This window comes from Megalops cyprinoides, chromosome 15, assembly GCF_013368585.1.
Source record: "Megalops cyprinoides isolate fMegCyp1 chromosome 15, fMegCyp1.pri, whole genome shotgun sequence".
Taxonomy (NCBI): domain Eukaryota; kingdom Metazoa; phylum Chordata; class Actinopteri; order Elopiformes; family Megalopidae; genus Megalops; species Megalops cyprinoides.
In genome coordinates, this window is record NC_050597.1 from 25708685 (window position 1) to 25722910 (window position 14226).

At 43.7% G+C, this 14226-nt stretch overlaps 2 protein-coding genes across 2 annotated transcripts; both read left to right on the plus strand.

Annotated features, from left to right (window-relative positions):
• Positions 1–3: 3 nt before the first annotated feature.
• Positions 4–4746, plus strand: polr1c (RNA polymerase I and III subunit C). Its single transcript, XM_036547251.1, has 9 exons — positions 4–210; positions 581–652; positions 756–863; positions 1045–1177; positions 2191–2310; positions 2824–2976; positions 3407–3556; positions 3932–4048; positions 4300–4746. Exons 1-9 carry the CDS (start codon positions 139–141, stop codon positions 4416–4418), a joined length of 1044 nt encoding a protein of 347 aa, XP_036403144.1. The 5' UTR covers positions 4–138; the 3' UTR covers positions 4419–4746.
• A 955-nt stretch (positions 4747–5701) lies between these two features.
• On the plus strand, positions 5702–13524 carry fbxo28 (F-box protein 28). The gene is made up of 5 exons (XM_036546863.1): positions 5702–5895; positions 7655–7764; positions 10412–10550; positions 11983–12178; positions 12364–13524. Exons 1-5 carry the CDS (start codon positions 5707–5709, stop codon positions 12834–12836), a joined length of 1107 nt encoding a protein of 368 aa, XP_036402756.1. The 5' UTR covers positions 5702–5706; the 3' UTR covers positions 12837–13524.
• The last annotated feature ends 702 nt before the right edge of the window (positions 13525–14226 follow it).

A 14226-nucleotide genomic window follows, 5' to 3' on the forward strand; every position in this document is an offset into this window, starting at 1 on the left:
TAGATCTGAGATACCTTATGCGATGTATACAGCATAGCTAGCAAGCTATTATCAACACTTCTTGACAATAACATTCAGAGGAACGGTTCTTGGACGGAAATTGCGTCACGACAACCGGAAGATCAATATTATTTGGAGATGGCGGCGTCCATGAGCAACGTGGACGAGATTCGGAATCGAGTGATTTTGAACGAATTTGGCGTCAGGAATGTGAGTGACAGTGGCATGGTTGACATTAACTACTTACGAGGCTAGTAGTGACCCGGATTACGTCCAGAGTAATATATCTTAAGTTTGTGAGCAAATGTATGCCCACGTTTTTAGGCTGCCATCCAGGTAGCTAACCAGTTAACCGGCTATTGGATTCCGTTACATTTCAAATTTATCTAGCAAGATTTTTCTTTTGGCAGAACTGAAAATGGTAACGTGTCAGAGTATGGTCTGCATCCTAAAAGGGTGTGCATCGTTTTAAGAGATCGTTCTCACGTTAACTTGGCGAAATGGGGATGACTGCTTGCTAGCTACCTACCTTGTGTTCAGAATTGACTGCAGACGCTTAATGCAGCATGCCATGTTTTAGGTCCACACCACCGACTTCCCTGGTAATTACCCGGGTTATGATGATGCTTGGGACCAGAAGAAATTTGAACGGGTAAGTTATGCACAGTCTTTGAAGCAGTTTGCGCCGTCTCAATCGTTTGCTGTAATTTTCAAAGTTGTACCTGGCTGTAAGGTATGCAATTTGTCTCTTGTAGAATTTCAGAATTGACGTGATTCATATGGACGAGAGTACCCTGGAATTTGATATGGTGGGGATAGATGCTGCCATAGCAAATGCTTTTCGGCGAATATTGCTTGCTGAGGTAATGCCAAAATTTCTGGAAATAGTCATTTCTGTGTGCACCCTGACACAATATTCATGTAGACCAGTATACCGCGCGGTTATTAAATGAGATTTGCAAATGTTTATGAGTACGTCAGCACAACTGTGATAATTTCAGTAAAGTTAATTGGATTTTGTGTTCCTTTGCTTATCTTGTTAAGGTACCCACAATGGCTGTGGAGAAGGTGTTCATCTACAACAACACTTCAATTATCCAAGATGAGATTCTAGCTCACAGACTGGGTTTGATTCCCATCAAAGCTGACCCACGCCTGTTTGAGTACCGAAATTCAGGTAAGCTTTCTCTAGATAACAGCTTAGTCTAGTCAGTCAGAATTGATTTGATATGCCTTCTTTATATAAAAAAAGTAATGGAACATAATTCATGTAAAATGAACACATTCATGTAAGAAGTATATCTTACAGCAGCTTGGAAGGAAGAACACCAATGCTTGATGCTTTGACAACAGAATTCTTGTACTGATAGCTATAAACATTTGAACTGTGTTTGGTTTAAGAGGGGTCATTGTGGACCACCTTACAGTTGTAGCCTGCACAGTTTGCTCTTGAAAGGACAGAATCCCTTTTTTGCCATTCAAACACTGGAAAATTTTACCTGGGACCCCTAATTGCTACAAACATAAGGGAAGACTTGCATATGAAGTATATCTGTTTTTCATTCTTAGTAAAACTCATGTAACCTGATACTAAGTGAAGCAAAGAAAAACAGGCAAAGGTTCAGCTCCACTGATCAAGGGTTGCATTGTCGTGCATGTATCTAGAGCTCCATATTGTTGCTTAGACATGTTCAGAATGATACAACATGACCATTTATTGTAACACATGTTCCAGATTTTTATTTAACCTTTATTTAACCAGGTAAAAACCCGTTGAAATATAAAGTCTCTTTTGTAAAGGTGACCTGGCCCAGAGGACAGCAGGGAACATTAAAACAGTTACATGAAATTGCATTACAAGTAAGAAATTACAGCATTAAAATATTCAGCAACATAACATCAATTAACCGATCCAGACTACAGGAAACATTTACAGTCCTCCAGCACAGCATTGTGAAGCAAATATTTTCATAAGGATGACAAGTCAACCCCTGCTCTGGGAAGGGGTTTCCTCCACATTACATCACAGTATGTTCAGTATTGTATTGTCAAAGCATTAACCACTTGAGTAATGACCCTTAATTCATAAAGTGGGTTATCAGCTTGAACAGAAGGCTTGGTGAATCTTGATTGCTGTTGTTTAACTGCTTACTTTTTTGGATTTATTGCATGAGTTTTATTTTGAATTAGGTGATGATGAAGGCACTGAGATTGACACGATTCAGCTTCAGCTGAAGATCAAGTGCACCAGAAACCCCAGGGCGACCAAAGACTCTTCTGATCCTAGTGAACTCTATCTAAACCATATGGGTAGGTTGCCTGAAAGCAGCAACTCTGTTAGAGTGGTGCATCTCAGTCCTCAACAGACAGTGATGTCACCCACTGGAATCAAGACAAGATTTTGACTTATTATCTGTGTGAAAGAGGAGGTTGCTCTTCACAGGGAGTTATACCTGTCATATTTCCTGTCAGGAACTGGGCTGAGGGATTGTAGAAGTTAGAGTTTTGACCTTGCTCAGGCCACAGCAATCACAGCAGGATGGATTGCATGTTGGTGGTGGCTGAGCCAGTGGTTAAATATGATATTGTTTAGAAAACATTCTTATAGAAATCTGACCTTGGTGTAGGATTTTAACAATAAAAGCTGGTCTGTTGTCCTGCTTCAACAATAAAAGAATACAGTAAAGAAAGGATCTGGGCATAGACTGCAGAGCTCAAACAAAGCACTGCACTGTTATAGATTTTGTTTCATGGTGTTGTATTTGCTGCTTTATTTTGACCTGCATATCATTTGGTAAGTCATGTTTTTCCTATTTCTCTCAGTGTACTCCAGGGACATGAAGTGGGTCCCTATTGGGAACCAAGCTGATGTGTTTCCTGAAGGCAGCATCGGGCCAGTCCATGGAGATATCCTTCTGGCTCAACTGCGGCCTGGACAGGAGCTGGATATCATCATGCATTGTGTCAAGGGCATTGGTGAGGCCTTCGGGCATACTCAGAAAATACAGTTTAACAATATTGTCTATAGTGGCACCAGGGGCAGTAAAAGATGATTTGAATTTTTGTTGTGTTGAGCTGAATTAAGTTGTATATGTTTTGCTGACATGCTTTGAGTAAGACTGACCACAGTCTCCTGTAGCAGTGGGCAAGTAAGGTTTCATGAACTGTTTTAGGGGCAGGAGCTATCATGTGTCCACAACAAGTGTGTTCTGCTCTGGTGAGATGACCATTTTGTTTGATTCGGATCAGTTAAACCACTGATACTACTACACGACACCACTTATAAAGATGTTTGTAAAGCTTCAGTTACCTCTGGTGCCAGGAGACCTGTTGGAGTGACGCTGTGACGGTGTCCAGTTGCTGGGCCCCAGTTGAATCCTGGTGACCCCTGGGTTGTTGTTTCCAGGTAAAGATCATGCAAAGTTCTCCCCAGTGGCCACAGCCAGTTACAGGCTGCTCCCAGAGATCACGCTGTTGCAGCCTGTGGAAGGGGAGACGGCTGAACGACTGAAGCGCTGCTTTTCCCCAGGAGTCATTGAGGTGGAGAACATTGGGGGTAAGAGTATACTGCTGAGTGCAGTGCATTGTGGGTAACCATATCTTACAATCTACAAAAACCAATGTGAGCAGCTACAAACTGGTGGTTGCCCCTTTTTTTTTTTGCATCATTTCTCCATTTGGATGTGGAGTATATTTATATAGTTAGCTTTTTTGTGAATTTACCCCTGAGAGTTCCAAAATTCAGCTTATTATTGAAATGGAACTGATCCTTGTATACATGAAGATAACAGCAAAAATTGGCTGAATAATGTGTTAAAAAAGGGTGAAATAATTCATTCATTGTTCATACCATCATATGTTTTATATGTAATGAGGTCTTGTATTGCATATGCAGCACTCTTTCTTACAGGTCTCTTTTTTTTTTCTCCAGGGAAGCAGGTTGCCAAAGTGGTGAACAGTCGCTTGGATACCTGCAGTCGTGAGGTGCTCCGACATGACGACCTCAAGAACTTAGTGAAACTGGCAAGAGTGCGGGACCATTTCATCTGTAAGTCCCCCAGATAATGAATAGTTAAGAGATGAAATGTGAGTCCTCTTAGACGTGTTAGTAAATATTCAAACGTGCCAAAGAAGTGTTAATGAATATAATAGTAACCTTCCAAAACTGTGTGTTTTTACTGCTGATACCTTAGACATATGTGTGTACTAAATTATATCTGTTATTGCCATAATACTTTTCTAATAAGGATATATGGAGTTTATCTCCTCAGTTCTGACCTTGGTTCTTGTCTCCTGCAGTTTCAGTGGAGTCCACTGGGATCCTGCCACCAGAGGTTCTGGTCAGTGAAGCCATTAAAGTCCTCATGGCCAAATGCCAGAAATTCCTCGGTGAACTGGACTCTGCTGAGATGGAGTGATAAAATGGAAGGATTGGGAGCACAAAGGGGCAACGCATGGGCCAGCTGAACCTGTGCAATCAGACAGTTAGAACTTGGAATATATTGGCTAAAATGGAGGGTCACTCCCAAAATATTAGGAACTGGTTGGCTATTAGAAGTTGTACCACCACAGTTGCTGTCAACATTACTATAGTTTTAGCTATGTCCCCAACATCGTGGTGTGATTTTTGTTCAGAAAAAAATATGTAAATAGTAAATTTACAGTATATTTCTATGTTTTTTTTGTTGATGAAACAAAGTGATCTTCATGTCATCCTTTTCACTGAAAGAGAAGATACAATTTCATTTTGCAGGCTTTCAGTTGGATAATATGGCTAGCATACAGTTGTAATGCAAAGTAAAATTTCAGTATCTATTACAATTTTTGTAAAATGGCTTGCAATACATCAATGACACAATGTGTAATGTATGTTTGAAGTTTTATATTAAACATCTGTTATAGAACATGAACTGAATCTGTATTTTTCTGTTTTGCTTCATTCTGCAGTTTAGACCCATAATTGCTATAAAACATTCTTTCATGACCTTTGAGAGTTTGCTGTATTAAAAAAGTAAAAAAGAAAGCTGTACATTGTATGCATTCTGTCAATAATGACGATTAACGTCAGCTTCCCAGTGTTACATCAGTTCTAGGTATGTATCCTATTGAGTACAAGTTCTCTTTAATTTTACCATGGAAATCAACTGATGCCAAACACAAGTACTGTTCTCTTGTTTTTAATTCAACCATAAATTGACCATTTACATAGGAACGACTACAAATTGAGTTACTCAAAGGGAATGACTTGATTAGTTTCCATTGACACGGCAGACGAAACAGGCTCTTTGCCTCTGTAACTAGTGCCCAAGACATCACTCCACGACTTTTGCCGTAATATTTTATGTATATTATTTTATCATCCCACGGGGGTGACGAAATGTGCACCAGTGCGTTGCATTTCTTCTGATTTAATTATTACATTAAGGAATTAATAATACACCAAGAGGTGTCATAATTTAAGGTGTTGAACTAGTGAGGTATACAATTCCTAAAACATTTTTCATAAAATACTGCCATCGATAGCTATATTGTACATATATGGATGATTAGCCAGCTGACCACGACTTACTTCAGTGAATAATTTTGCCATTACAAAAAATGGATGCCTGGTTGTTTCTTCTGATAAATTTACTGTGCGCAGAGGGCACTTCCTCTGTCAATTTGCCCTTAATAAACGTCACTTCCCTGATTCCTTAGGACACGAAGATGGCGGCTGTGGAAGAGAGAGTAGAGAGAGGTGCCGGAGCGCTGGATTCTGATTCGGTTTCACCGAGACTGTCCACTCCTCCGCCGGATCAGCCTCACCAGAACAACCCGCTCCTAGGACTTCCCATCGTGGCGATCGAGACCATCCTCAATTTCTTGTCCTACGACGAAATCAGTCTGCTGCGCTTGGTGAGACGGAACAAAAACAAACCTCGTATTGCCAATGCGGGAGTGAGAAAGGGAGAGTTGTGTGTTGCTCATGTTTTTTTTCTCAGCTAGATAGCAAGCTAGCTTGATGGTTGATAGCAAGCCTTGTTTTGTCGAAGCTAGCAGCTGTCTGTATTGACAGCACGCATCATTTGCTGCTAAGGCCTCGCTTCCCTTAGAATTTAAGGGAAGGATATGTTTTGAATGATTTTACCAATGCAACACGAGCAGGGTCTAGTAGCTACGCCCCGAGAATGAGAAAAGAAAGTAGCCAGCTTGCTAACACTTTGTACTTGTGCTGTATGTAGCTGCCTACACCGATACATACTGGACACACCTAGTCAATAATTTAAATACGTAACTAAGCTAGTTAATATTAGCTGTTGAGCTGTTATGTCGTTTGTTTCGCGCTGGGGATCGACTGGTGGTGGTGGTTTGTGGTAGCTGGCAATGTGCTTAAGATTTGTCAGAAGCATTGGCATTTGGCTTTCTAGTTTTTGTGAGGCTTGCAGCGAACTAGCTAATTGAACAGCAGTGTTAGCTAGGTGTCATGTTAGTCAAGCTTGTTTGCCCTTGGCTACCACTTTACGTTGTAAAATACTATGATGGCTTTCGGTCCAATTAGTAACCTGGCTGACCTAACCATATTTCATAAATTGACAACAATTTCTACCTTAATTAACTAATCTGTTCTAAGCTACTTTTGTTGTGCTTCTAGTTCAAATGGCCTCATGGGTGTAATTAGATGCGACGTTCTTTTCATGCTGGTCGATTAAAAGGTAGCTAATATTGTACTAAGCTAATATTATACAACCGGTCTGTAGCTAGCTAACGAGCTAGCGATACCGACTCCAGTGTTGAGGTATGCACCGTGGTCCCTATGGTGATAGTTTAACTGCTCTGAATCCTGAAAGTTGAAACTGCTTTGCATCACTAATACTCGCCACAGCCGACCCAGTAAACGTCTTATATTTGCAGAGCCCTTTTCAACATTTCAACTTAAAACTACGAAGGACGAGTGTTTAGTGAAGCTCTTGGTTTGATTGCAGGTCTTGGTTTTCATTCTAGCGCCATCATCTCCAGCACATCTTTTCTGTCCACCCAAGGTTATCAAAAACAAGTTGGCCTTTTTTTCAGCTGACGTCTTGTAACCTAAGCTCTCAGTCTAAATGCAGCCAGTGTGGGCCTGGGGGGTGGATCTCCTCGCAGCAGCTGTCTCGTGCCTCAGTACCCGTCACACCCTTATCCTGTGGTTATACCGTCCACCCCACTGGTACCCCGAGTACATTGCCCCATTGTTAGTGTGCTGTAGCCTCCAAGTGGTTTGAGAGGACCCAAAGACCTCCTTAGAGGGTGGGGTGTTGTCAGTGGCTTGTCCTTATTTGGCAGATGTTGAAAAGTCAGTCAGCCAGAGGCAGTGAATGATGTTTGTCTATTTGTCCCAGGGTCGAAGTGGGACATAAGTGGGTGACATAAATGTTGTTAACTGGTGGTTTATACTAGACATGGGCTATAGGTTCTCAGCTGGTTAATTGATGTTATTTTATATTTATTTTGGTGGTTGTGTGTGTGTGTGTGTGTGTGTGTGTGTGGTGGGGGTGGAGGGGTGGGGGGCGGGTGTCAGCCTCTGATGTAGCTGCTCCTTTGTTCAAAGGCCACCCCACTGTGGACCTTTAGGGGTTTTGCGGCCAATCACATCTGAAGAGTAACCACAGGGTCCTGTTTGGTCCCATTGTCCCAGGTGTGCAAGCGCATGGACATGATCTGCCAACGCATGCTCAACCAGGGCTTCCTCAGAGTGGAGCGCTACCATAGTCTGTGCCAGAAGCAGGTGAAGGCCCAGCTACCCAGGTGAGCACCATTAAAGTCCCTCTCCCAAATTATGGGATGCCACAGTCAGCAACTGTTTCAGAGCTCCTTTGGTTGTGTGTGTGTTTTTTATATTGTTTAATTTGCAAGAAAAGAAAACTTTCAGATAACACTGACGCTGGGCAATAGTTGTATTTGTGCTCATGTAGCCAACTTATTGATAGTTCAGTGAGACAAGCTTCTTGGTGCATCATTCACTCCCTTGATGAGAAGGTCATATCTTCAAAATGTTCTGCCTTACAAGGTTGTTCAAACCAAAGCTGTTTTAAATAGTGTTTTTTGTACATTGCTTAAGTTGTAACAAAATAGACGCAGTTATGTTATCTCAATATTTGATTACACAGGGGCTTTTAGAATCCTGACACTCCAATAGTGACCAAGGTGATGATTTGAGTAGAGTAGTTAAATGGTACCCTGTGGTGTTCTTTTGGTAATATCAGGAAGAACAGTTTTTAGCTCAGATTTCCAAGCATTTACAGATTGATTGTTTTACAGATATTGATTGTTATAGTTCACTTATTTTTGAAATTTTAGTATACAGTGTTTGTTGTTTTTTTTTTTTTCCTTTCTCAAATGGAGAACTCTCCTGGGTGGCCTCTGAGTGACTCAGTGTGGGGACAAATCTGCAGGCCACCCGTCGCTACATGTGACGGATGCATTGAGGCATTAGCGGATCGGAAATGTGGCGTCTCTGGCTGCGTAACCGAAGCCGCGCGGCACGCTTCCCCTCCGCCGTAATCTCAGAGGAGGGATACGAGCGGAGCGGGCCGCCTGGCTGGTAATTAAATGTAGCGCTGCTCGCCGGCTGACGCGGGAGAATGATGCGGCGGCTTGCAGGGGCAATGAATATTTCATGACAGAGTCGAGTCGCAAATAATTTAAGTGAGTCTAACCCAGTTATGTCAGCGCGGCAGAATTTGCGGAGCGGCCGTCGAACCTGTCAAATCTCATCATACTGTGACCGAAAACGGCCCATGCAGATTCATCCCTATTAAAAGCATTCTCTTTAATAATCCTGACAGATACTGGCCTCCTGTTGTAACCTGTCCTAACCCTTTGAATGCTGTTTTGCATGACACTTCTGTTTTTGTGAGATGTGACCCTATGCAGTCCTGTGTATCAAATTACCTGAAGCCTTCTAATGTGTGTCCAATGTCCTACCTTCTCATAGAAATTAGCAGAAAAAAATTAAAAAATAAATAAATAAAAACAGCCTGAGCACACAGTCAGCTGAAAAAATGAGTTCCCTGTTCTCCAGTTGTCCTGGGGCTCCCAAACCATTCCCCCACCAAGGGCTATAGGGTGGCATCTCACTGGTCACTGGGAATATACTCTACGGCCCCACAAACTGCTCTCCTGCTGCACCTGCAACCAGCTTCTCCCTCCTGGCCTTAGCAGTTACTGAGCACTCCCTGAGCTGCTCCTTCTCCCAGGCTCCACAGGTCAGCCGAGACACAGTCCCTCTCAGGTCCTCCTTTCTGGTCCACAGCAGTTTCTATCTTCATGCTGTGAAGGAGTAGCCCTTCACCTCACCCCTGACAGGTTAAATGTTCAGCGTTTACTGTTTAATTGTTAAATTGAGGATCCTCGCTGTCTACTTTCCATCTTGTAAAATAAGCGCTTTATTCAATCATTTACAACTGAAACAGGTTGCATGTTTGTCTTTAATGACTGTTTAATTGTTTTGTTAATTGTCATGTCTTTGTCTGGGACCCAGTTAATTGGTCACACCTGCTTAATTACTGATTAAGTACAGGTGTGTGGCCACAGAGGGAGCTCAGATTGCTGGAAGCCATTTTGTGTGCTGGAGGTAGTAGACTGGTTCTCTTGTGTTTGTGTGTAGTTTTTAAATAAGTGATTGTTTTGATAAGTTTTTTTTTTTACTCCTTCTGCTAATTTATGGGCAGAGCATTGGCCAGCTCTGTTACACATGCCTTTTGGTTTCCTCTTGGTTGTTCTCTGTATGTTCTTTTTTTTGCTCATATCAAAGTAATGGATCACTCTTTTGTTGCAGGGAGTTGGCATCCCACTCTAATACCAAGTGTGGAGAAGCTGGCAGGCACTTCTCACAAAAATGAGCAGAATGCGCAAATGTTCAAAAAAAAACAATAATCTATTTTAAAAACCAACAAACAAATAAACTAAACCAGCCTAAACACACAGTCAGCTGAAAAGAAATGAGCCCCCTGCTCTCCAGCCATATCTGTGTTTAATAAACTTTTAATTAGGCTGGTGTGGGTCATTAGGCAAAGGGCTGGTTCACACAGACAAAGAGAATTAATTCTTGACAATTAAACAGTTCACCTGTGTGGAATGAAATTGATCAATGAGCTCAGTTATGTACAAGGTTGGAAATGGAAAGACAACAATCCTTACACATTCAAGAAGTGACAATTTAACAGTTTTAGGGGGAAGGTGAAGGTTCTCTTTTACAGTGGATATGCTGTTCTCTGATTCATAGGGTATATGCTAAATTGGCTGTATTTGGAGGTGTGTATGCAGGTGAGTCATACTAGTTGCCCCCCCCCCCAGTTGCTGTTTATCATCAGTTCAGACACCATACCAAAGTAACCCACTCCCCCTGAACGTGCAGTCTCTGAACGCTGATGTGTCCTGTTGCCTTTGGCAGACGGGAGTCAGAGCGGAGGAACCACTCGCTGGCTCGTCATGCAGACATCCTGGCTGCCGTGGAGACGCGCCTGTCCCTGCTCAACATGACCTTTATGAAATACGTCGACTCCAACCTCTGCTGCTTCATACCCGGCAAGGTAGCGCACACGTGCTCTTTAGGGACTCTTCTCTACTGCAGAGCTGAGCAACTCAAGCAATGTAAGAGAGACCCAAAATCAGGGGTGCTTGACAATAAACCTTTCAAGTGTTTGCCCCATGATAAGGTTGCTGTTTGGTTGGCAGCTGTTCATCGAAGACTCTCCATTCACCAAGGCAACATTTGGTTTTTAATTGAAATTGATTGGCGTCTTTCAGAGCTTGTTCATTTGAACATTGCGTTATGTGAAGTGCCACACGGTCCGGCAGCAAACTGGCGGTAAGTATAGGTTTTATGTAACCGTGCAGCTCTTCAGATTATAACTACCTGCTTGGTAACAGAAGTGTGGCATCTAATGGGCAGTGCAGAGTTCTCTTTTTTTTTTTTTTTTTGCCGAGGATTAAATCTGAGGATTAAAGTGACGGGTGGGCAGTTTTACCCAAGTTAGCGGCCCTTCTCCTGAAGGGTTCCATCGTATTGATCGACTCGCTGCGGCATGGAGTGCATTAGCTCATGGCAGCATGGCTGCTCTGTGCGCTGGAAGGCGCTGCCTCGTTGCTCTTGTTCAGCAGTACAGCGTTGATCTGAAAGCTCAGCAATGCAACGTGGGACAAATTTCATGGTTTTGTAGCAAGTTAATTAAGTTGCTTTTGAGACATGAACAAATGTCAAATGGTTTTTTTGGAAGTAGGGGGATTCCTACAAAATAATTTACTTAAAAAAAATTATAAATGTCTATGAACATATCTGGCATCTGAGGCCATCTGCACGCCTGTGGACGCATGCGCGCGCACACACACACGCACTCTGATGATATTGATCAACATTTTCAGTTTTAGTAATAATATTTAAAATGCTTAGGTTATAGGAGATGCAGCTTACCTTTGTCTTTTTAAATGAGAAACATAACTGAGAAGGGAAATATTGTGGTTGCATCAATCATCCATTTGAATAACTGGTTTTTCTGAAACATTTGATTATCTGCCCTTCAGGCATTGACCACAAGATGGTGCTGTGGCACTGGTAGTGTCACAGTTAAAGACGTTAAAGTGAGGCTATATTATAAAATGTAAAGCTGTTCTTTCTCTTTAAATAATGGGCATGTTGCCATAAAAGCAATATGAAAATGACTGTTTATTCAAGCTCTAGGGTGCTCATTTTTAAAATTGTGTTTGCTTTTTAGCTATCATTATTCAACCCCCCACTGTTTTTTTTTTATTCATTTTACTTGTAGTACTCCTCTGGGAATGCAATTAAACAAATCCACACTTGATGGATTAACTTAGTTGAGCCTCTCCAAGGTAGCACCTCTGTAATGTATTGACTGCGTTTTAAGGCTGGTCTTTGATTTGGTCCATGATTTGGCCTGACCGTCACCTGTTTGTAAGGCTTTGAATGGTGTGACCTCACCCCAAACTGTGTGACCGCCTCAGGTGATCGACGAGATCTACCGCGTGCTGCGGTACGTGAACTCCACGCGGGCGCCCCAGAGGGCCCACGAGGTGCTGCAGGAGCTGCGGGACATTTCCTCCATGGCCATGGAGTACTTCGATGAGAAGATCGTCCCCATCCTCAAGAAGAAGCTGCCAGGGGCCGACCTCTCAGGCCGCCTCATTGGCTCCACCCCAGGTGGGTGTCCACACTCGCCACGCAGGGGAGGGGCGGGCGTATCTGTCGTGCACCACTTCTACTCCCTCTGCAGTTTTCATTTGTTTCCTACCCCTGTGGCTTCTAACACTCTTTTTCTCTCTCTCTCTCTGTCTCTCTGTCTTTCTCTTTCCCCCCTTTCTCTCACTGTTTCTGGCTCCCCCCAGTGGCCGGCCCCTCCACCTCGCTGACCACCATGTCGCTGCTGGCCAAGAACACGCCGTCGCGCTCGGAGATGACCAAGGTGCAGCAGCAGGTGAAGGTGAACGGGGCGTCCATGACGGCGCTGCGGCGGGAGATGTCGGAGGTGCGGGTGAAGCAGCTGGAGCAGCAGAAGCAGCTGCAGGACCAGGAGCAGAAGCTGCTGGAGCAGACGCAGGTCATCGGCGAGCAGAACGCCCGGCTGGCCGAGCTGGAGCGCAAGCTGCGCGAACTGATGGACAGCGCCGTGGGGGGCGGGGCGGGGGGAGGCCCCGCCTCTGCCACCAACCCCGCCCCCGCATCGTCATCATCTTCCTCCTCCCCCAGTGCTGTGGTCTCCAGCGGGGGGGCGGCGGGCGTGGACGGCCCTCCCTACAAGCGTGCAAGGAAGAGCCCGGACTCTACCCGCCAGTCCAAACGCCTGCGCAGCAAGAAGTAGAGGGACTTTTATCTTTTTCTTTTTTTTTTTTTCCTCCGTTGTTGCGAGGCCACGCCCATGCCCTGTGGTATCATTTTTTTCCCCCCTCTTTATTTTGAATGTCACTCGGAGAGCTGATGAGGAGGGGAGTGTGGGAGGGAAGGAGGAGGGAGGGAGGAGCATGGAGGGGGTGTAGATCAGCCTGTTTTCTTGTGTTGGGTCCCCTCCACGCCTAATATGTCCCCACCCACTCCCCTCCTGCCCCGACATATACTCATACACCCCCTCCACACACACAAACACACACACACACACACACACATCCTGACATAGAATTGGGCTTTTTCACCAAAAGGGGCAGTGGACTGTTGGGCTGTCGTGTCCTCATTAAAACCCATGCAGAAGCGTAACAAAGGCAAGAGTAGAAATGTACACAGGGAGAGATCTTATACGATGAGTCCTGCACACTCCGGGGGCACACGTTTAGCCAAAGAGAGTCCTACTGTCTCATCAGTCCATGTAGCCAGCACACTGAAATATCTTCCAGGGGAAGGGAGGCAGTTCACAGCTGGGAGGGCAGTCGCTGAGGTAACGGGTACCAAAAACCGAACTGAATCAGTCTCTTAAGTTGGCAGGTGGCCGCAGCCTTGATCTCAGGGCGCTTGAAAGGTTCTGCTTTCACAAACGATCAGATGGCTTCCTTTGTGACAGGGTGTGAAGAAGCCCTCTAAAGCAACCTTTTTTTTTTTTTTTTTTTAACGTGTGAAGCCCTCTACTGTCTCGTGGAGCACATTAAGAAGCATGTGTGGTTGAAGTTCATTCAACTGTGTCTTTTTAAAGCAGAGGCACGTCTTCTTAGATCATCTTACTTGTGTTCAGCCTAATCAGAAACTCTTCTGTTATGGCAGTCTCAAGCCACTTCATCCGTGTGGGTTTGTATGTCCGTACAGATGGAAATTGTTTTTTTTTTTTTTTTTTGTAAACCAGGGAGGCAGGATTGCCTCTGAGTGTATGCAGTTTGGCTTGGCTGCAGTATTTTAACCTAGACTTATATGGAAGCAGACAAGAGCTTGTATATCTAGGTTATGTGCCCCCCCCCTCCCCCTTGGCCCATTTTCTGGATCCTCTATCGTTATAAGGATAGACAGATAACCGTTAAAACTATGCTGTTTAACCCTCATTCCTGGCAATGGTATGATTTTTTTGCTTATCAGAAAGTGGATCGTTAAAGCTCCACCACATTAAATTATATTGCCTAGGTTTCAGTTTTGAGGGGAATTAGAAATATTTATTGTTCATGTTTTTTTTTTTTTTTTTTTTAAAGCTGGGTGTACCTTTTTGAAAACACTTTTTTTGTGCCACAAAACTGTCGTCCAGCAGAGAGAACCTGCTTGTGACTCTTAGGGTTCTT